This window comes from Salvelinus alpinus, chromosome 18 (genome assembly GCF_045679555.1).
Source record: "Salvelinus alpinus chromosome 18, SLU_Salpinus.1, whole genome shotgun sequence".
Lineage (NCBI taxonomy): Eukaryota > Metazoa > Chordata > Actinopteri > Salmoniformes > Salmonidae > Salvelinus > Salvelinus alpinus.
This window is the reverse complement of record NC_092103.1, coordinates 2,770,043-2,794,569: the sequence shown is the minus strand read 5'-3', so window position 1 is coordinate 2,794,569 and position 24,527 is coordinate 2,770,043. Positions and strand designations below refer to the sequence as shown.

At 41.8% G+C, this 24,527-nt stretch overlaps 1 protein-coding gene across 4 annotated transcripts in view; it reads left to right on the top strand.

Moving 5' to 3' along the window:
- Positions 1-205: 205 nt before the first annotated feature.
- Positions 206-24,527, top strand: part of LOC139543514 (zinc finger protein 618-like) — a 40,453-nt gene continuing 16,131 nt past the window's right edge. Inside the window, exons 1-7 of one of the 4 annotated variants that reach the window (XM_071349651.1) lie at positions 206-671; positions 5,441-5,531; positions 11,454-11,734; positions 12,393-12,470; positions 13,344-13,388; positions 21,448-21,537; positions 23,572-23,655. In XM_071349651.1, coding sequence (XP_071205752.1) covers positions 11,485-11,734; positions 12,393-12,470; positions 13,344-13,388; positions 21,448-21,537; positions 23,572-23,655 — 547 coding nt within the window. In that variant the 5' untranslated portion in view covers positions 206-671; positions 5,441-5,531; positions 11,454-11,484. The remainder of the gene's footprint in view (positions 672-5,440; positions 5,532-11,453; positions 11,735-12,392; positions 12,471-13,343; positions 13,389-21,447; positions 21,538-23,571; positions 23,656-24,527) is intronic. The other 3 variants (XM_071349650.1, XM_071349652.1, XM_071349653.1) reach the window with 3 other exon arrangements.

The window sequence follows — 24,527 nt, the reverse complement described above, 5'->3', positions numbered from 1 at the left end:
ATATTTATTTCAGACATAGCAAACTTTATTGAATAAAAAAATGGCGTGAGTGACAAAATATACAACATAATATCCTCATCTGTTTTATGGATTTATAGACTACCATTTGGAAATACATGGACAAAGGGTGCAGTTCACAGAGTATTTAGAATGTTCAACATCATTTGTAATCATGAGTGTCATGAAGCTGTTACTTGTTTCAACTCCAATACAACTTTCACATTATTAGATGCAGAAATGTTATTCTGCATGTGATTTCTAGTCTCTAATTCCCTGCGCAACTTTACGGTCGTTCGACCTTTTTTCGCTCTGCCCAGAATCATTTTGATATAACTAGCAGGCGTAGCAATTTCGGAATCTGTCCTTGTATGATGGCGGACGACGAAAATTTCCACTGGAGAAACCGCAACGCATAGCCTACCCTGAATACTGCAAAAGCTGAGCCTGGGCGGACTAGCCTGCACCTTCGTCAACACAATCATACACTCGGGTTCATGCCGGAAGATGTCAAGGGAGCAATATCGAAAATAAAGCAGTTTTAGTTTAGATAATTTGAGAATTAATAACTAATTTTTTATTTCAAAGCGCTAGTTGTGCAGTCACCTTTGGTGTCCGAGGAGGATTTTGGAGCTCGAGCTATCCTACTCGCATGTGCTGCATCATTTTGGGAGGTAACGTCAAACCATTCTTAATCGTTTTTTCTGATTTAGAAATCCAAAATTTGTCAATTTTATACAGGCCGCGGTGGCTGATAGTTTTCTCGACTCTCTTCATAATTAGTGAGGGTGTGTGTTTTCACCATTGGTTTTCACGCTAATGCATGTTTGGTGAGCTTTATTAACAGCAAGGGTGCTGGCTTTAGTTTCTGTCGCAAATAATCTGTTGATTTTAGACAGAGATTTCGAAGAAAGTTTTCGAGTAAACTCAGTTGTCTACACTGGCTAATTAACCCAGTGATACTTTGTAAAACGTAGCTTTAAAAGCGCGTGGGAAATGAGCAGTGGTGGTTAAATGAAGGACGAAGAACAATCTGAAAACACAACCTTGCAGCCATGTTTTGGGAATTTTGCTTAAAATTTCTCTCACATTCTATAATCGCATCATTTGAGTCGTCAGTGTTTGTTTTAAAGCAAAGGTAGGCTATTTGGTTCCGTTTCAATCGGTCGATATGAAGAATTTTCCCATTTCGAATATAATTTCTACTTCTGTTTTCAAAATGGTTGTAGGATTTAAATTCATTTCATTTTGAAATTGGCGCCACCTGTTGGCGGTTATTTTGTGAAATTAAGAAATTCCAATTAATTTGACTTGTTTAAGCATTTTATTCGAACCTTTTAGTTTGTGACTTTTTTTTTTGTCGAACGTGTTTTTAAATGTAAGTAGGCTACATTGGTAGCCAATGTTAATGTCCCATGACTGTTAGTTATGGAGCCTTTAGAGGATAATTAGTAGATTGCACGAGCAGCTCTGTTTGAGTGCATGAAAAACGATTAAATTGATACCAGTTGCAAAATTACCTCCGTTTAGAAACAGATTAGTAATATCATTATGCGCTTTTTGATGTTGAATATGAGCAACGATAGGAGTAGGCTACAGTTTGAATCAGGGTGTGTCAACTCTTTTTAATGTCTTATCTCAGTTTGTTTAATAGTAACAATATGTTCTTAATTCAAATACTCTAATTAGCAGGCTCCTACTTAAAATAATCAATTATATATTCATTATATTACAGTGAAACTGTTTGACCCAATCATAACCCAAGATCTAGGCTGTATTAATCCATTGTTGATGTTTTTGTCATTTGACAACATGTAGGCTATAGCTTCAAAATCAGTTTAGAACTAATCCTTGTTTCCACAGCTTAGATGCATTTGAGGGGTTACATTTACCCAGTCCCACACAGCTTTACCAAACAGTGGCAGGCAGGGCCTGGCTGTTGAAATGGTAGATTTAAGCAAAAAGCCCCAAGGAGGTGTGGTATATGGCCAATATTCCACAGCTAAGGGCTGTTCTTACGCACAAAGCAATTCGGAGTGCCTGGACACAGCCCTTAGCCGTGGTATATTGGCCACATATCCCAACCCCCTGGGGTGCCTAAACTGGTTACCAACATAATTAGAGCAGTAAAAATAATTGTTTTGTCATACTGTGGTATACGGTCTGATATACCATGGCTGTCAGCCAATCAGCATTCAGGGCTCGAACCACCCAGTTTATAATATGGCTTTGATACTACTAACATCCTCTCTGATGTTGCTGGTAACTGTGAAGAGGTGTTTAGTAGGCTACCAAATAAAGTAACAATCAGCCTAATCTGTCGGCTTGTTGTGCATTTCCATAATATTAAAGAAATGATGATGGTGTATGACATATCTAAGCCCTTAGATGTACATTAGAAGAGAGGGTAAAGAGATGGAGAACACCACTGTACATTCAAGTAAGAGATTCTGCATGTCACCCATTCTAAGATTCTTCTATAAGAATTCCCTTTGCAATAAACAATAGAAATGCAGTGTTTGAAAGGTCAAGGTTGGTCATCTTCAATTCGTTTTTTTGTGTATTTTGAGAAATGATGGAGCGAATTCATGGCCTGCTCAAATGGTGAAACATGGTAAACAAGGAATGCACCAGACTTGTTATGCGTCTAAACTTAGGGGGGAAGAAAACCCTGACCAAACAAAAGGGAAGAGTACACGAAAGAGGACAAATGGAGAGGAGGACAGAGGTGACACATTTTAAGAAAAGGAAAAACAATCAATACCAATCTCTGCTTTTTACAATCTTGTAGACGCGAAACAATTTTCTGTCTTGCATGGTTTGTCATTGTAAGTAGATCTGGCCGAGCCATTTTACTTTGTTAATTTTGAAGCTGACCTTCAGAACTGTAGTATGAATTTGAAGTGTTGGTGGAATTTATTTGGTGTGTATGCTAAATTGGAACCCTGACCTTTTCCCTCCACATTCAGTGTAATCAAATGCAGGCTATGAATTACATTAGGAAATTCCATGTTTTTAATAGAAGAGCATGAATGTATGAATGGCAGAATGTTGTTGTTTATTATTAAATGTCAGAGCAGCCAAGTTATAAAATGCATTTAGGATTTGTTTTGGAGGAAGGTTGCATTGAAGTGAAAGGCGCATATAGTACCAGTCTCAGAAGTTTGGACACACCTACTCATTCAAGGGTTTTTCTTAATTTTTACTATTTTCTACATTGCAGAATAATGGTGAAGACCTCAAAACTATGAAATAACACATGAAATCATGTAGTAACCAAAAAGGTGTTAAACAAATCAAATATATTTGAGATTCTTCAAAGTAGCAATCCCTTTACCTTGATGACTGCTTTGCACACTCTTGGCATTCTCTCATCCAGCTTCACCTGAAATGCTTTTCCAACAGTCTTGAAGGAGTTCCCACATGCGGAGCACTTGTTGGCTGCTTTTCCTTCACTCTGCGGTCTAACTCATCCCGAACCATCTCAATTGTGTTGAGGTCAGTGATTGTGGAGGCCATGTCATCTGATGCAGCACTCCATCACTCTCCTTCTTGGTCAAATAGCCCTTACACAGCCTGGAGGTGTGTTGGGTCATTGTCCTGTTGAAAAACACATGATAGTCCCACTAAGCTCAAACCAGATGGAATGGTGTATCGCTGTGGTAGCCATGCTGGTTAAGTGTGCCTTGAATTCTAAATAAATCACGACAGTGTCACCAGTAAAGCACCATCACTCCACCTCCATGCTTCACGGTGAGAACCACACATGTGGAGATCATCTGTTCACTTACTGTGTCTCACAAAGACAGGACGGTTGGAACCAAAAATCTCAAATTTGGACTCATCAGACCAAAGGACAGATTTCCACTAGTCTAATGTCCATTGCATGTGTTTCTTGGCCCAAGCAAGTCTCTTCTTATTGGTGTCCTTTAGTAGTGGTTTCTTTGGAACCATTTGACCATGAATGCCTGATTTGATGCAGTCTGCTCTGAGCAGTTGCTGTTGAGATGTGTCTGTTACTTGAACTCTGAAGCATTTATTTGGGCTGCAATTTCTGAGGCTGGTAACTAATGAACTTATCCTCTGCAGCAGAGGTAACTCTGGGGCTGCGGTCCAATCACTTAAGACACACCCTTGTCCACTTACCCTCACCTTATGCCCTTGGGGAATCCCTGTCGCAATCTTGGAGGGTGGTCCAAATGATTAGCCAAGCAATGGAAATTTGCAGTGTATGCCCTTCAGCCCTCGTTTTTAGTCGGCTTTGCGAGTGTACAATTATGTTCACTCCGGGGCCTGAAACTCCCCATAATTCAGTTTGTGACGATTGTATATCCGCTAAGAAAAGTCAGCGAAAACTTAAACAACATCAATGGAGAAGTCAACATACACGTGTAAGTAAAAAATTCGAATAAGTTAAATTGTGCTACTAATGCACATCACGGCACAAACACGTCTCGTAAATATGTTTTTGTTTGGTCTTTTGGAAATTGTAGAAATAAAAAAATTTCCTTCAGAAGTTCCAGCTAGGCAGGCTAATGTTAGTTAGCAAATTCATTTGCTAGCTATCATACAGTAGGTGTATATTTACTATAAGTAGACATGCATTCATAATTGACTGTAGTGCATATAAAGCACCCACAAGCTACCGGTACCTGAAAAAACAATCATCGCGGGATGGACGAGTGACGAATTACCGGCAAAGGGTGGTCCATTTAAAAAGAAATAATTCCTTCCTTCCCTCTTCCCTTGCCCTACAAGTGTATACTCGTCAGACGTCATGATACGTCAATAGAAGTGTCCCCTTAATTTGAGGGGATAGGGTGTGTCTTAAGTGTTTTGACCGCAACCTGGGTCTTCTTTTCCTGTGGCGGTCCTCATGAGAGCCAGTTTCATCATGGCGCTTGATGGTTTTTGCGACTGCACTTTTCTTTTTTTTTCGGTTTGCCTGACCATGTCTTAAAGTAATGATGGACTGTCGTTTCTCTTTGCTTATTTGAGCTGTTCTTGCCATAATATGGACTTGGTATTTTACCAAATAGGGCTATCTTCTGTATACCCCCCTACCTTGTCACAACACAACTGATTGGCTCAAATGCATTAAGAAGGAAAGAAATTCCACAAACTAACATTTTAACAAGGCACACCTGTTCATTGAAATGCATTCCAGGTGACTACCTCATGAAGCCGGTTGAGAGAATGCCAAGTGTGTGCAAAGCTGTCAAGGCAGAGGGTGGCTACTTTTGAAGAATATAAAATATATTTTGATTTAACACTTTTTTGGGGGGGTTACTACATGATTCCATATGTTTCGTAGTTTTGATATCTTCGCTATTTTACAATGTAGAAGATAGTAAAAAATAAAGAAACCCTGGTGTTCTAACTTTTGTGTGTGAATTCATAGTAGTTTGAAACTTTCTCAGACCTAAACACTCTACCCACCCAGGTCACACTGGCTTGCGGGACTCTGCAAGACGGGAGACCGAAGACTAAGCAGGACAGGGCTGTTTGCACCTTCAGGCACTGATCACCAAGAGGTAAGATGTCCTGGTCTGCTTGTGAACCCAAAAATATCTGCCACCCCAATTAAAACAAAACTCAATAGGTCTGGAAAGAAAGATGGACAACGAGATAGTAAACCATCTTGTCAGTTCATAATAATCCTAGACCATATATCACTAGCCAGGACTTGGTGTCATTTATTTCTATTGTCTAGTGTGCAGTCACAAACATTATGTAGGCATACCTGTCGTTCAGTAGACCTTGTTGGAATGCAGATAGATGTAATCCTTCTGATGTTCTTGCTGAGAGCTGCAAAAGTTAAGCAATTGTAGTTGATAGTGTTTATTTTTGGGGCTTCCGTCCCAATCTGCTAAATGTATCAACATTTACCTTCCTTATATAAGCATCGTTGTCCTGATAAATCTCTGAAAATGATACCACTCAAATTAGGGCCAGCAGGATGGTATTTCAGGTTTGGACGGCTACATGAAGAGCTTTTGGCATTTGGGGGAATATGTACATTCTGTGCGTATTTCCTTCCCCTTCTCTACTTAAAATGGACCTTATTGGTTTCATGAATAATGCACAGGGACGTTCAATTGCTGCAGCAAAGATGATTTAAGGGCCGTCTTTGTGGTTATATGCACATAGGGTGTTTTTGTCAGTTTTCTAAGTGTTTCAGAGCTCAGTTTGCCTTTTCAAAAAATATACATTTTTACAAAGGAAAATCTAATTTCTGTGAAAAGGGGGGGGATTCTCTTGCTCTAATGAATCCATAAATCACAAAGGAGCAGGTTTACCAGACCTGCCCAGACTGCACTGCAATTTAGATTTTCACTAAAATAAAAAAAATCTGCCAGTGTGCAAGGGCTTAGCGGCAGACCGGATGCTGCCCTGAATTTCAAATTTTAGGGCTGCTCTTTCAGGATACATTTTTTGTATAATTCAAGGCCACTTTTCAATATCTAGTTATTAAATTTTAATTCACAGCATTAACATATACATTGAAAAGGTTTTATGGGGTTTTGGACTGCATGCGGATGTAATTTCAAGAGTTGACACAGTTCTGTTTCTATACCATTCCGTCTAATAGAAGGAAATGTAGAAAAGGGGGGGAATATTCTCCCATTTCTCTGCATTATTGCTTTTTTGAAATCGTTGGTTCGAAGCAATTTTGAGAGACATTACACAGAGGAGGCTAGAAAAATGTGCTTCTGATTTTAAGGAGAGGGGGGAAAGCAGTCAGGCTGAAAGGATTTGTTCATCCCTGTGGCAGATAATATTCTACTCTGATACTCCCCTCTGCATAGCAGGAATATAGCAAACCAATGTATTGATCTAATTTACATAAGTATTCACACCCCTTTGCTATGACACTCCAAATTGAGGTCCGGTGCATCCAATTTCCCTTCATCATCCTTTTAGATGTCTCTGCACTCTTGATTGGAGTCTACCTGTGGCCAATTAAATTGTTTTGACATGATTTAGAAAGGACACACCTGTCTATATAAGTTCCAAAGTTGACAGTGCATGTCAGAGCAAAAACTGTACCATGAAGTCCAAGGAACTGCCCATAGATCTGAGAATTGTGATGAGGCATATATCTGGGTAAGGGTATAAAACAACTTCTAGAGTGTTGAAAGTTTCCAAGAGCACAGTTGTCTCAGTCAGTGGGAAATGGAAAAAATTATGGAACTACTCAGACTCTGCCTAGAGCTGGCCATTTGACTAAACTGGGCAAGAAGGACCTTGGTCAGGGAGGTGACCAAGAACCCAATGACCACTGACAGAATTGGAGTTCCTTGGCTGAGATGGGAGAACCTGCCAGGAGGACCACAGTCTCTACAGCACCTAACCAATCTGGGTTGTACAGGCGAGACGGAAGCCACTCCTGAGAAAAAGGCACATGAGAGCACGTCTGGAGTTTGCAAAAAGGCATGTGAAAGACTTTGAGATCATAAGGCATAAGATTCTGTGGTCTGATGAGACAAACATGTCAATGGCCTGAATGCAAAGTGCTATGTCTGGAGAACCAGGCACTGCTCATCACCCGCCTAACACCATCCTTACTGTGAAGCATGGTGCTGGCAGCATCATGCTATGGGAATACTTTTCAGCGGCAGGGACTGGGAGTCTGGTAAGACTAGAGGGAACAATGAATGGACCAAATACAGGCAAATCCTTGCCGAGAACTTGCTTCAGAGTGCAAACGACCTTAAACCCCCCCCCCCCCCCCAGTCTATGCTCCAACAGGAAAATGACCCTAAGTATACAGCCAAAGCAACGCTGGAATGGCTTTAGAACAAGAATGCGAAAGTCCTTGAGTGGCCCAGCCAAAGCCCAGACTTGAATCCCATTAGAAAATCTGTGCAAAGACTTGAAGATTGCTGTTCACCGCCGCTCCCCATTTAACTTCACAGAGCTTGGGAAAATCTGCAAGGAACAATGGGAGAAAATCCCCAAATCCAGATGTGCAAAGCTTAAACAGACATACCCAAGACGACTCAAAGCTATAGATCACCACCAAAGGTGCTTTACAAAGTATTGACTTGGGGGTGTGAATAGTTCTGTTTCATTTTCAATAAATGTTTTCAAATTTGTCATTATGGGGCATTGTGTGTAGATGGGTAAGAAAAAACATCTATCTAATCCATTTTGAATTCAGGCCTCAACAACAAAATATGGAATAAGTTAAGGGTTATGAATACTTTCTGAAGGCACTAATTTGTTCTGGTATTAGCCCATGTACTTTCCACATATTGCCTAGTATTTTTAAAGTATCTTGTACTGTAGTACTGTTTAAAGAAATATTAATTCATTTATTTCCCCTCCAATGTTGACCTTTCCGACATCGCTAGCATTGAGACTGATTCGCTTAGGGCTGTAGTTCAGCACAATATGTTTAATATCCATGCAATGACATTAACTGAACCTCTGCCCTCAATCTTAAGGAAAGCAGTCTATTCAAATGGTTTCGTTTCAAGCTAAACTATTTTCATAACATGCAGTCTCACATACACACAGTGCCTATTGCCCCCCAAAAACCTTCAGCTTGTATTAATGCTGCTTTTATCCAAGGAATTTCAGTTTGTAATAAAATGTTCATATGACTATTGTATTAGCGCTGGGAATTGCCAGGGGCCTCAAATGTTTATTTCTTTTGTCAATACATTTTCAGAAGGATCTGGACATTTTTCCTATCAGCCATGAAATAGGAACATTTTAACCATGACATTCATTTTAACGTTTTATTACATAGGAATATCATTGGCGTTTTGTGTCAAAACAAGGTTGAAAAACATTGATGGGGATTTTTTTTATAGATACAACAGAAATAATTTATGATCACTGAAAGATGGTGGTTTCACATTTTCAATTCAATAAAAGACACAGCAAGCCATTTTGTTTGCAGGGTATCCATTCTATATACATGAAAGTTATACTCAATGGAAACGTTCTATGGGTGCCAAAACAATTCATCGAAATTCTGAGATTCCTGACAGAATTTGACCTAGTTAGAAGCCCAAAGCAAGCATTTGTTCAATAATTTGAATAGGTAAATTCTTTAGTTTTCATTTGATTTCCTTTTTTCTCTCAGGGTGAATTCTCCATTTTAGCAAAACCTTATGCAATGGGCTGTACAAAGGCATGAGAAATGTGCTCAATACCTGACCTTTTGGCCATTGATTTTTCATCCATTTCAACCAAATTGGGGGGGGGGATCAATACTGCCTTGCCTTCCCTTCCCAGAATTCATTTGTCAATGTCCATGAATGCTATTTCCAGGCTGTGTTCAGTGTTGTGCTTACCGACACCATGTTGGAGTTAGCTTCAATTCTGTTTCACAGCAGTAGATTATTTGGACACATTCTGTGGTATGTTTTTGTTCCTGATATTGAATCTTGGAAAGGATATTGTCAAATTCCATGATGTGAATAGCAAGAGGTCTAAATCCACCATTTTGAATGAAGAGGAAAAAATGTAATGTGACTATCATGCCTCTGTAGTTATGTGATGGAATTATTTAAACGGTGATGAAATGGAATAACCAAATTAGGCCTACATGAGGCCTATAAATTAGGTTATTTCTCATTTATATATGCAGGTGAAAATAACTATCATTGTATGGCTTATGAGAGAAATTCCCTGAAACGGCACAATGTTTTCTAAAATGTGGTTTGTTTGCTTTCCACCATGAGATTTCACAAGCTTGATTAGATTTATTACATGGTGGTTCCAGCACAGAAGCAAACACAAATAGACTGGGCTAACTCACAATTGCATAGCAGCCGACCAAGCAGCACAGCATTAATGCCTACGTGTGCTAAAAGGAATTTTGTCGAGAAATTAATCACATTCTGCCATTAGGGTATGAAATCCAATCATGTCCAGCTCTGAGAGGGATTTCACTTTTCTGCTTTTTCCTCTCAGCTGATATTCCCCTCCATGTAGCTTCCTGCCCCCCACCTGTTCCTGATGGGGCTGTTTTGTTAAAAAAAAAACTCTTGTCATAATTTCCAACACAACATGGCGCATGGCCGTGACATGGCTGCTGCTGAAATGAACACTCAGCCGTTCCCTTCGCTTCCCAAATTAGCTTTTATGGCCTCCAATCTGCCCAGGCTTGTTGAATTGGCCTCTTTTGAGGGAGATTAGAATTTTCAATATTTACATTGTCGGCTAGCTATATTTCTTTGCATGCATCATTTTATCAAGTAGGCTAATAGATGTCTGAGGTGGTTAGTCGTTTTGCATTTATTCTAATGCTATATGAGGTTAGTATAGCATCAGCCCCTTAAAGTGTTGCACCTATGATGATATGAAAAACATGGAGGTTCTGCCATTGTTCATTTCTCTACCAGATTAGGAACGTTTTCTCTACCACGACAAACCAATGTAGGCTAGATAGCAGAAATGGGGCATGAAACAATGGAGCAGGTGGGAACACCTTTTTTATTTTTTTATTAATATTTAACAAAGTTGGAGTAACTGGGAATTGTTTAATGTTTTAATGACTAGCCTACTTACAATGAGCTTCTTCCCTCCTATCACACATCATTCTATTGAACCAATACCCTTTTACGATATTGCCAGCTTTCTAAGTAACTCCTGACTAACTCATTGCCATCCAGAAATAGTTCCTCCACAGCTTAGGAATCTAAAAGTTCTGCACTATTCATATTTAGGGTGACAAACAGAAACATAGCAATCCTGTATTTCTGGGGACAACAACTGTCCATGTAACTATGATCTGTTTTAATCATTACTGACAATGTCAATCAGTTATCCCTTCCAAGAAAAGGTGTTGCCCATGAAAGGTAATTTCTCTTTACAACAAAAATCTGTCATCCTGGTTATAACTCTGTTTTGCTTGGTTGCATTTTACTTTATTTGAGCCCCCTCATTATAGTCCTAGTGTACAATGGTACTTACTGTAGAAGGCTGGGTAATTTGGATTTTTCTGGAATTAGAACACCTGGGTGCTGTGGATTTATTGTCATCAAAGGTCACCCATACAAAATAAGCACTGCACTGTAGGGCAAATAATGGGTAATAATGCATATCTCCCATCTATTCCCCTCCTATTTTGGACAAACTCCATTTGTCACGAGTAGAGAAATGGTATTGAAATATTGTTTGTTTTTTACATTTATTCAACTAGGCAATGTCCTAAATAATGTCCTTATGGAGACAATTTATAGACCCATTAAATTTCACTTTCTCTCATTGGTATGCCGGACTACCTCTAACTATTTGATGTACCTTGGTCAGGCATATGGCAGTCTGAGTGTCAAGTGCCTTTTGCTTTCTTGATGTTATCCCTTGCTGTATTTGAACTGCACCCGTTTCAAAGGAAGGCTGCTGTTTCTTGAGAGTTGTATTAGTAATTCTGACTTGTTTTGTTTCTTCCTCCATCTCCTACCTTTTGCCTGGCTGTCTGTTGCACTCACTCACAGTCCCAGGAGCACTGGCCCTGAGCAGTCAGTCATGAGTGCTCAGGAGGTGCCCACCAATCCTGGACAGGAGCAGGTTGACGCAGGGGGTGGAGTCCCAGATGGCCCCTCCCCTACCACCACCTCCGCCACCCTTGCTGTCCCGGTCACGATAAAGAAGGAGCCTGACATGCAGGGAGCCAGTAACGGGAAAGCTGTGCCAGCCGAGATCTGCGTGGTCCTCGGAGGAGGAGGAACAGCAGCAGCAGGAGGAGGAGGAAGGTCGCGCAATGACCAGACCCAGGGTACGACCCCCCCCCACGTAACCTCCCACTCCACACGCAATGGGCATGTTCATTTTGCATCGCCATCTGTGCTCCAGGTTGTTGGGGTTTGCACATTTTAGACCATGATGGAAAAACGGGTGATGCAAATCGAACATATCCACTCTCTCCATCATGCACCTGTCGCTTTAACTTCTCCCTCTGTATCTGTCTTATTCCAAACCTGTGCACCTGCACCTGGCCATGCAAATGTCCTCATCTCAGCTGCTTCCTTTTTACCTAGTCCCAACATCTGGGTTCGTTACACAAAACTGTTTTGCACCTGTGAGCAGCTACCTCACCCTTTTCACAGCCTGCCCTCATTCACACTGGCCTCCTGACATTGAACAATAACTATCTCAGCTGGTATTTACTGCGAAATTACATGCTAGGAAACCGGTACATTTCTGTACCTATTTAGAAGAAAAGGTAATCATTAGGATATTATGTCGTAACTGTCTGACCATGTAATGTATTGATAAATACATGTGAATCAGGACTGGTCACCTATTTTACAGTCTTAAATGATTGCACAAGGTTTGTCTTAGTTAAGTCTCATGTTACACACCAATGATATCGATGCAGTTTACTCTTGTAGCTTTTGCAGCGCTCTCTATTTTGCTTTTCCTCTCTCATACAGGCTCCTACGTTTGCGGGATTTGTGGGAAGAAATACAAGTACTACAACTGCTTTCAAACACATGTCCGTGCACACAGAGGTAAGGAAGGCCTACCCTGAAACACTAAGGCTTTGTGTGACGACATCGGAATTGTTTGATACGCTACATGATCAAAGGTATGCGGACACCTGCTCGTTGTACATCTCATTCTAAAAGCATGGGCATTAATATGGAGTTGGTCCCCCCCTTGGCTACTATAACAGCCTCCACTCTTCTGGGAAGGCTTTCCACCTGATGTTGGAACATTGCTGCAGGGACTTGCTTTCCTTCAGCCACAAGAGCATTGGTGAGGTCAGGCACTGATGTTGGGCGATTAGGCCTGGCTCGGAGTTGGCATTCCAATTCATCCCAAAGGGGTTCGATGAGGTTGAGGTCAGGGCTCTGTGCTGGGCAGTCAAGTTCTTCCACATCAATCTCAACAAAACATTTCTGTATGGCTCTTGCTTTGTGCACAGGGGCATTGTCATGCTGAAACAAGAAAGGGCCTGTGATTTTCAAAACCTCCAACGAGTTTCTAGCCAGATGGAGGGTTTTTTCTTGCTCCCCACGTCACCGTGAATATCAGTGTTTGAAAATTTGTTTTAACTTTTGATGTCATTGGGTAGAACCATTTTACTTTTATATTTTGTTCTACAAAACATAGAAATGTGGAGATTTCACATATTTCGTCACTGGTATGGTGAATTTGAGGTTGAAAATTGGTGTAGTTGCCCTCTAACTTCTCAGCTGCATTCATCTGCTAATACTTTTCAAGTAGTCACTACTTTCCTTTCTGACATCCATTATCTTTCATGTGATCAATGCCAAATGTTGTGTGTGTGAGATCTGAGTGAGTCAAGCTGTTAAGCGTTGGCGCCACGCCAACAGCAGATCTCTTATGCATGTGCCTGTCTATCTCCCCCCTCCCCGCAGAGTCCGACAGCATGCCAGGAGAGGGGGCACCACCAACTCCCAACAGTGAGTACACGGATGTGTATGCACACTAGGGTTGTGAACGTTTAAATGAAATTGAATAGTTAACGTTAAGAAAAAATCCCTAGCCAAAAAACCATGTCGTCCCCCCACAAAATGTTAATCACAGTGCAGTTATCAAAAAGGTACACCATCCTCACAAATGGGAAAAAATAACAAGTAGGCCTACCTAGTAGGCTTGGGCGGTATACCGAGATATTTGGAAATAGCCATGGGTATGTTTTTCTACACCGTTAAAACAATTTCTTCAAAGTTTTTCAGTACATTTTAATATTTTTAGCTAATTTAAGTTAATACCTGCAGTCAACTTGTACATACACTATGAGAAAGTAGATTGCGTTCATCTAACCCCCAAAAAAGGGTGCGTTTTTCATTTTACCTGTCACATTATTTTACATTATGAAGCTTACTGTAGTTCCCCAAAACAGTTGAGCCAGTCACGTGTGTGTTTGTAAATAGCACAATGGGAGAAAGCAGGAGCAGGTGTGTCCAGCTGTGTAGTGTTTCTATTTTAATTTTTTTAATATCTATATTTTTTATTAATAGAGTGATCAGGGATGTGCAACTATAGTTTTTCTTCAAAGAAAATACATTGGTGCAACACATTCGGCAAAAAATAGCATCATTTTCATCCGATGACAATAAAGTGCAACGCTATTTGGCTGGCAGCCACACGTAAATTCTTAATGAATTAGCAAGGTCTTGTTTATCATAGAAAGAATGTAGCCAGCTACATTTCCTTAAAGTTAATCTTGCATTTTACCGGCGAAAAGTAGGCTGGTTAAACCTAGAAAAGTAGCTACACATCAGTCAGTGCTGTCTGCTGATAGAATGCGCATTCGTGAGTTTAGAAGTGCAACTGAAGCATGAATTGAGTCTGATTCCGAGTAGAAATTACAATAAGAAGCATTTTACATCTGCTTTTACAAAACGCAGCAAGATATTTCTTGGTTGGTCTTTTTTCTTTTCTTTTTTGTTTTTGTGAAAAATGCAAAATTCTGCATTAACACCACCCCTAAGTTTAACTTGCTAGTTAATTATCTGAGTAAGTGGCTGAAATAATGTGATTGTGCATCATATTGTCTTAGCTTTCTGCTGTGTTTTAGAAGTCAAAGCCCTTTAGATGAGTTATTTGTACAGCTGCCTCTCTTGATTTTCTTTTCCTCTCTGTTCTCAACCCCCTCAGTCTGCTCCTCCCCCCTCTTCTCAGAACAGGCAGGCCCATTGCCTGAGCACAGCATTCCCTAAACATTTTGGTTTTTGCCCTTGCACTACACAAGTGATTTTTAAATAATCAACTAATCAGCAAGCTGATTATTTGAATCAGTTGTGTAGTGCTAGGACAAAAACGGTCCCCAGGACCGAGTTCGGGAAACGCTGTCCTAGCGATTCCAGACTCCACACAGACACGGCATGTAGCCTACACATGCTGCTCCAGAGACAGTACTGTTCTTCCTTCAGACAAGCATGTGTCTAAACTTTGTTCATTTGCATAACGCCTCGTTCACGTTCGCTTGCAAATGTCCGAACTCACCAAAAATGACATTTGGTAGCTCATGTATGTATGTAAACTCAGCAAAAAAAAGAAACGTCACTTTTTCCAGGACCCTATCTTTCAAAGATAATTCGTAAAAATCCAAATCACTTCACAGATCTTCATTGTAAAGGGTTTAAGCACTGTTTCCCATGCTTGTTCAATGAACATGCACCCGTGGAATGGTCATTAAGACACTAACAGCTTACAGACTGTAGGCAATTAAGGTCACAGTTATGAAAACTTAGGAAACTAAAGAGGCCTTTCTACTGACTCTGAAAAATACCAAAAGAAAGATGCCCAGGGTCCCTGCTCATTTGCGTGAATGTGCCTTAGGCATACTGCAAGGAGGCATGAGGACTACAGATGTGGCCAGGGCAATAAATTGCAATGTCTGTACTGTGAGATACCTAAGACAGCGCTACAGGGAGAACGGACGGACAGCTGATCGTCCTCGCAGTGGAAGACCACGTGTAACAACACCTGCACAGGATCGGTACATCTGATCATCACACCTGCGGGACAGATACAGGATGGCCAACTGTCCGAGATACACCAGGAACGCACAATCCCTCCATCAGTGCTCAGACTGTCCACAGTAGGCTGAGAGATGCTGGACTGAGGGCTTGTAGGCCTGTTGTCTGGTGAGGACCTTCCTTACATCACCGGCAACAACGTTGCCTATGGGCACAAACCCACCGTCGCTGGACCAGACAGGACTGGAAAAAAGTGCTCTTCACTGATGAGTCGTGGTTTTGTCTCACCAGGGGTGATGGTCGGATTCACGTTTATCGTTGAAGGAATGAGCTTTACTCCGATGCCTGTACTCTGGAGCATTATCGATTTGGAGGTGGAGGGTCCGTCATGGTCTGGCGTGGTGTGTCACAGCATCATCGGACTGAACTTGTTGTCATTGCAGGCAATCTCAACTCTGTGCGTTACAGGGAAGACATCCTCCCTCATGTGGTACCCTTCCTGCAGGCTCATCCTGACATGACCCTCCAGCATGACAATGCCATCACGCACAGAACGAGCAGTATGGCTGATTTCCTGCAAGACAGCAAAGTCGGAGTTCTGCCATGGCCAGCGAAGAGCCGGGATCTCAATCCCATTGAGCACGTCTGGGACCTGTTGGATCAGAGGGTGAGGGCTAGGGCCATTTCCCCCCAGAAATGTCCGGGAACTTGCAGGTGCCTTGGTGGAAGAGTGGAGTAACATCTCCCAGCAAGAACTGGGAAATTTGGTGCAGTTCATGAGGAAGAGATTCACTGCAGTACTTAATGCAGCTGGTGGCCACACCAGATACTGACTGTTACTTTTGATTTTGACCCCCCCCCCCTCTTGTTCAGAGACGCATTATTCCATTTCTGTTAGTCACATGTCTGTGGAATTTGTTCAATTTGTCTCAGTTGTTGACTCTTATGTTCATACAAATATTTACACATGTTAAGTTTGCTGAAAATTAACGCAGTTGACAGTGAGAGGACGTTTTTTTTTGTTGCTGAGTTTATGTATGCATATACATGTGTGTGTATGTATAACTTCATGAGCTGTAGTATCGGTCTTTTCAATTTCTTTGTTTTCGTTTGCGCTTGTTAGAATATTTAGCTAGCAGCCTCTATTGAAATTTGCTCTTACTTGGTAGCTAATTTTGGTAGCATTCTGGTAATAGACGCCCAATGTTTATTTTTTTCCTTTTGGTGCCCCTTTGTATACTAAGCCGGTAATTATGTATATCCCGGTATGCGAGAAGGACAGTATGATGAATTGAAAATCTGCAAAACGCCCAGCCTTACTACCTAACGCAACAATTGCTGTAAGGTTAGTAAGAGGGGATATGCATCTTTAAAATTATATAAGCACATTGTCATTAACAGTTGGAAAAAAGTGTTAATTACAGAAATGATTATAGTTGAATGCAGCCACTGTCATTGGCCTACTTGAGTTGCGAGGTAATTTGCTAATTGAAGGACTGCAAGTGCCATTTGAGCCGCGACTCACTACTGAAACAGGTGTGTCTTTCTCATCAAAAACACTGCTCCTGTTTCAACACTGTGTTATTCCCTTTTTATAATGGGAGTTGAGACATACAGTTTAACAGCATTAGAAAGCTAAAATCCTTCCATTTTTAACCAGTAGATACCCGCATTTGGCATATATTTGCCTTGTATTTGATTTGTGAGCTTCTACTTGGTGGACAGGCTTTTGTTAAACATGAAACAAAGTATGTCTCTAGACTGAAATCTGTCGTGATTTGGCAAGGAATGTAGCGGTCGGATCGAAATTGAATGAGACTCGTAAGTGTTGGAAAAGAGAATGTAGGGAGAAGAGCTGTGATCACTTGGCTAGGTTTCTTTTTTGTTGTTGTGAGTTGCTAATGCACATAAAAAATGGAAGGGACACTAAAGTCAACGTGAATTAAGGGTCCTCCTCATGTGAAGGCGCATGGTGAAAGCATGGTCAGCTCGTGGCAGTGATTACTCATTCCTGTCTCCATCGGCCCCCCTTCACATTAGATTCATCAGACAAAGTTCTATTGACCGTTGACATCTAGTGGAAGCTGTAGGAAGTGAAAACTCATCAATATCTCGTTGTAATTTCAATGAGAGCTTGGTTGAAAAACTGCCACCTCAGAAACAATTCAAACAGGAAGTGGAACTTCTCAGGTTTTTGCCTGCCATATGAGTTCTGTTATACTCACAGACATAATTCAAACAGTTTTAGAAACGTCAGAGTGTTTTCTATCCAATACGAATAATACTATGCATATATTAGCAACTGGGACTCAGGAGCAGGCCGTTTACTATGGGCACCTCTGTGCACCTTTCATCCAAGCTACTCAATACTGCCCCTGCAGCCATAAGAAGTTAAGCCTTACTGACAAAGTATGACTGACAACTTCATTGTCCCTTACACTTCAGCTCCACTATAAGTGTTGTGTTGCTTTGCCATCAGCATTGTCAATCGTCGTAGGGGTGTTGAGGGTGTTGCAGCACCCCCTGAAAATCAACAAAATTGAAAAATGGATTTATGCATATCGGGTCCGGGTGAAAAAGCACCAGGTCCATTTCGGGAAGGCCTTTACTGTTTGCACCTTCATCCTCTGATTTACACCAGAGATCTATATACACTGCTCAAAAAAATAAAGGGAACACTTAAACAACACAATGTAACTCCAAGTCAATCACACTTCTGTGAAATCAAACTGTCCACTTAGGAAGCAACACTGATTGACAATACATTTCACATGTTGTTGTGCAAATGGAATAGACAACAGGTGGAAATTATAGGCAATTAGCAAGACACCCCCAATAAAGGAGTGGTTCTGCAGGTGGTGACCACAGACCACTTCTCAGTTCCTATGCTTCCTGGCTGATGTTTTGGTCACTTTTGAATGCTGGCGGTGCTTTCACTCTAGTGGTAGCATGAGACGGAGTCTACAACCCACACAAGTGGCTCAGGTAGTGCAGCTCATCCAGGATGGCACATCAATGCGAGCTGTGGCAAGAAGGTTTGCTGTGTCTGTCAGCGTAGTGTCCAGAGCATGGAGGCGCTACCAGGAGACAGGCCAGTACATCAGGAGACGTGGAGGAGGCCGTAGGAGGGCAACAACACAGCAGCAGGACCGCTACCTCCGCCTTTGTGCAAGGAGGAGCACTGCCAGAGCCCTGCAAAATGACCTCCAGCAGGCCACAAATGTGCATGTGTCTGCTCAAACGGTCAGAAACAGACTCCATGAGGGTGGTATGAGGGCCCGACGTCCACAGGTGGGGGTTGTGCTTACAGCCCAACACCGTGCAGGACGTTTGGCATTTGCCAGAGAACACCAAGATTGGCAAATCCGCCACTGGCGCCCTGTGCTCTTCACAGATGAAAGCAGGTTCACACTGAGCACATGAGCACATGTGACAGACGTGACAGAGTCTGGAGACACCGTGGAGAACGTTCTGCTGCCTGCAACATCCTCCAGCATGACCGGTTTGGCGGTGAGTCAGGCATGGTGTGGGATGGCATTTCTTTGGGGGGCCGCACAGCCCTCCATGTGCTCGCCAGAGGTAGCCTGACTGCCATTAGGTACCGAGATGAGATACTCAGACCCCTTGTGAGACCATATGCTGGTGCGGTTGGCCCTGGGTTCCTCCTAATGCAAGACAATGCTAGACCTCATGTGGCTGGAGTGTGTCAGCAGTTCCTGCAAGAGGAAGGCATTGATGCTATGGACTGGCCCGCCCGTTCCCCAGACCTGAATCCAATTGAGCACATCTGGGACATCATGTCTCGCTCCATCCACCAACGCCACGTTGCACCACAGACTGTCCAGGAGTTGGCGGATGCTTTAGTCCAGGTCTGGGAGGAGATCCCTCAGGAGACCATCCGCCACCTCATCAGGAGCATGCCCAGGCGTTGTAGGGAGGTCATACAGGCTCGTGGAGGCCACACACACTACTGAGCCTCATTTTGACTTGTTTTAAGGACATTACATCAAAGTTGGATCAGCCTGTAGTGTGGTTTTCCACTTTAATTTTGAGTGTGACTCCAAATCCAGACCTCCATGGGTTGATAAATTTGATTTCCATTGATAATTTTTGTGTGATTTTGTTGTCAGCACATTCAACTATGTAAAGAAAAAAGTATTTAATAAGAATATTTCATTCATTCAGATCTAGGATGTGTTATTTTAGTGTTCCCTTTATTTTTTTGAGCAGTGTATAATGATGAGATGCTCATGTCTCCGCCCTAACAATGGGAGTCATTGTCCCAAAGGTGGGAAGGCAGGCGACAAGCTTACGTCCAAAATAAACGCATTGGGCTTGTTTTGGACAGATTTTGGCGAGAGTGAAACCTCTTCCTCACACACACACAACAAGCCCCTTCCACTCACAACAAAGTTGAGAGATCACTTCTTCACCTCTGACAAGCTGTTTCAGCTCACTATTAGAGGTTTGGTCCAACTGAATGGGTCACATGGACACAAACACAGAGACATTATTTTACTGTAATAGAGAAGTTACCTTTTCAAACCATACCCTTTTTATTGGGTCGCAACTCCTTAAATTGCTCGCAGAGCAGACACTACTAAAACAGTATCAATGAACATTGATTCTGGAAAATCAATGCTCAGTTTGTCTGGTGCCCATTGCTGTACCGCTAGCAGCATTTTAGTAAAGGATTCTTATATTAGCTGTCTAGTCTGTTTTTATAAATGAGCAATAAGCATAAAACACTTTATAAGGAGTTGGCAACTCATTCTCATTCTGAGAAATAAGGTAGCTAAGCCACTTGATTTCAACATCTGAACAAAGTGGACAGGCCAGCATGCAGTTCAAACAGTTGGAGACGGACAGAAGTGTGTGCAAATAGATCCAAGTTGGCTAAACTTGAAATATAAAGGTTAGCTGGCTACTCACTAGCTCGTGGGCTTGTGCTTGAAAGATTGTTTGAGACCTGTGCTCATTTTTAATAAGGCCTTCTATAAAAAGTTAGTCATTATTAGTGAATGTGCACTATGCATGTTTCTGGTTGAATTTGTAACAAAAGGTCATTTTCGTAGACCGACTTGAAAGGCAGATCAGTGATTATTGCAAAAAAACAGGTTAACCTACTGTATTATGATAAAAAATATATTATGAGTGGGTCTTATGGTTGTGGAAGGCTTATATTTACCCTATATAATGTCACAAGCCCTGAATTCAATAGATTATTCCTGACTGTTTTGAAATGCAGTGTATTTGACCTTTTAATTGTACAGTGAAGCTTATTTAGAGAACATTACAAAAAAAATCAACATATGTATTGTGAATCGCCCATAAGTTTTTGGGGGGGGGGGGTGAAAAAATATGATTTTTAGGCCATATCATCCAGCCCTATCCACAACACCATCTTAATAATTTTTCTAATAAGACATAGGGCTGGGAATTGCAAGAGACCTCCTGATACAACATTATCACAATATTTTGGTGCCGATACATACAGAATGGCAATACCTATCATATCACAATTTATCAGGTACAAGAGAGAGCAATAATACATGCTGGGAGTCATGGAAATAAAAGTGCTGAAAGCATTTTGTCTCGCCATATATTTTTTTTAAAGAAGATTGAGTGAGTCTAAGCTATAAAATGAGAAATACCAAAGTCTTAGTGCAGGTACAGCCAACTAGTGTTAACTACCTGGCAATTTAAACATTTTTGAGAATCTGTACTTTGAGTCATGGACTCTATGTTGTCAAAATACTGCAATACTCAACTGTGTTGATTCCATCCCTAGTAAGAGAATAGGTCACATCTAAAAACAATAATTCATATTCTTCCTGTACAACATGCCAACACTACACACAAGCAAAGTCGATGGACCCATAACACAGCAAACCATCCACTGGTTTTTATACCTTATTGAATGATATGAAACAAATCGGTGCTGTGCGCTAGGCTATGACCAGTGGGATGTGATGTCATTGAATGCCAGTGTGCCACAGACCAGACAATGCGATCTCTGTGTATCCGAATGCAGATAGCTTCCGCTACTCCTGTGACATCTGCGGGAAGAAGTACAAATACTACAGCTGCTTCCAGGAGCACCGCGACCTGCACGCTGTGGACGGTAACTGACTACCTACCCTCTTCTCATTTACTCTCCATTATTGCATTCCTACTAGGCCTTTTCTATTCTTTGTCTGTTTGGATTCGAATGGTAGCTTGTTCTGCCTTAGACCTGGCACTGCAGTCGGCGTTCCAATTAATCCCAAAGGTGTTCGATGGGGTTGAGGTCAGCTCTTTGGAGGCCAGTCATGTTCTTCCACACCGATATCGACAAACCATTACTGTATGGACCTCGCTTTGTAAATGCATTCTCATGCTGAAACAGGAAAGAGCCTTCCACAAAGTTGGAAGCACAGAATCGTCTCGAATGTCATTGTATGCTGAACCGTTAAGATGTTCCTTCAATGGAACTAAGGTATGGGGGGAAAAGCAGCCCCAGACCATTATTACTCCATCACTAAACTTTACAGTTGGCACTATGTGTTGGGGTAGGTAGCGTTCTCCTGGCATCTGCCAAACCCAGATTTGTCCGTCGGACTGCCAGATGGTGAAGCGTGATTCGTCAATCCAGAGAACGCGTTTCCACTGCCCCAGAGTCCCATGGCGGAAAGCTTTACACCACTACAGCCGACGCTTGTTATGGTGATCTTAGGCTTGTGTGCGGCTGCTTGTCCATGGAAACCCATTTCATGAAGGTCCTGACGAACAGTTCTTGTGCTGACATTGCTTCCAGAGGCCGTTTGTAACTCTGTCGTGAGTGTTGCAGCTTTTTTTTTGTCTTTTACCTTTATTTCACTAAGAACAAATTATTATTTACATTGACAGCCTACTGGGGAACAGTGGGTTAACTGCCTTGTTCAGGGGCAGAACGACTGATTTTTCCTTGTCAGCTTGGGGATTCGATCCAGCAACCTTTCGGTTACTGGCCCAATGCTCTAACCACTAGGCTACCTGTCGCCACTTACAGTTGACCGGGGCAGCTCTAGCGGGGCAGAAATTTGACAACCCGACTTGTTGGAAAAGTGGCATCCTATGTAGGTGCCATGTTGAAAGTGACTGAGCTCTTCAGTAAGGCCATTCTACTGCCAATGTTTGTCTATGGAGATTGCATGGCTGTGCTCGATTTTATACACCTGTCTGCAACGGGTGTTGCTGAAAAAGCCAAATACACTAGTTTGAAGGTTTTCCAGACCCTAGTGGATTGGCTGTTAATACCTAGCACTGCCTAGCCTGCTTCCTAGCACCTACCTGATGGCGAAGCTAACGTGGCTATCCAAATTATCATGTTGTGGAAATGTACTGTATACCATACGCGCGCGTCCGCAAATTGATTTTGTCCCCCCACACCAAACACAATCGCAACACGCAGGTTGAAATAGCAAAATAAACTCTGAACGAATTATATTCATTTGGAGACAGGTTGAAAAGCATTGAACTTTTATGGCAATTTAGCTAGCTAATTTGCAGTTGCTAGCTAATTTGTCCTATTTAGCTAGCTAGCATTGTTGTTGCTAGCTAATTTGTCCTGGGATATAAACATTGAGTTATTTTACCTGAAATGCACAAGGTCCTCTACTCCGACAGTTAATCCACACATAAAACGGTCAGCCGAATCGTTTCTAGTCATCGCTCCTCCTTCCAGGCTTTTTCTTCTTTGGACTTTATATGACGATTGGCAACTTTCATAATAAGGTGCATTACCACAACCGACCTCAAGTTCATCTATCAATCACCCACGTGGGTTTAACCAATGAGGAGATGGCACGTGGGTATATGCTTCCAAAAGCCAATAAGGAGTGGGAGAGGCAGGACTTGCATCGCGTTCTGCATCACAAATTACTTCTATTTTTGCGCCTGGCAACGCTGACGCTTGTTGGCGCCATGATTGAATAACATGTATGTGTACATTTATTTTGTAACGCTCGCGCATGCGATGTGGTCAGCATGTAAGCATAAGTATCATTGTTGCCCTAAAAAACAGATTTCATTAACTTCCACTATCATGGTTACTGCTGCTTTAAATAAAGTAACCTCTGTCAATTAACTTGACCTCTTTCTCTCCATATATCTTTGTCGCCCCCCCCTTTCACCCCAGACCCTTACGAGCAGGTTGTTCTAGGACCTGTGGAAGACGTCAAGGAGGAGGAGCCAGTGGAACCCTTTCAGAAAGTAGGACCAAGTAAGGCTGCACTGTATGCTGGTCTACTGTTGCTTGGCAGATTAGGGGTTTGCGATTAGGCACATCAGACTTTGCTTTATATACACTACTATTCAACAGTTTGGGGTCACTTAGAAATGTCCTTGTTTTCCATGAAAACATACATGAAATGAGTTGCAAAATGAATAGGAAATATAGTCAAGACGTTGACAAGGTTATAAATAATGATTTTTAATTGAAATGTGAATTGTGTCATTAAAGAATCGTTAATTTGCAGCAATTACAGACATGTAAACCTTTGGCATTCTAATCTGAAGAGATTTCACCCCATGCTTCATGAAGCACCTCTCACAAGTTGGATTGGCTTGATGGGCACTTACGTACCATACGGTCAAGCTGCTCCCACAACAGCTCAATAGGGTTGAGATCCGGTGACTGTGCTGGCCACTCCATTATAGACAGAATAGCAGCTGACTGCTTCTTTCCTAAATAGTTCTTGCATAGTTTAGAGCTGTGCTTTGGGTCATTGTCCTGTTGTAGGAGGAAATTGGCTGCAATTAAGTGCTGTCCACTTGGTATGGCGTGATAGCCTTCCTTCTTCAAGATCCCTTTTACCCTGAACAAATCTCCCATTTTACCACCACCAAAGCATCCCCAGACTATCACATTGCCTCCACCATGCTTGACAGATGGTGTCAAGCGCTCCTTCAGCATCTTCATTACTTTCTGCGTATCACGAATGTTCTTCTTTGTGATCCAAACACCTCAAACTTAGATTTGTCTGTCCATAACACTTTTTTCCAATGTCCAGTGTCTGTGTCCTTTTTGCCCATCTTAATCTTTTCTTATTATTGGCCATTCTGAGATATGGCTTTTTCTTAGCAACTCTGCCT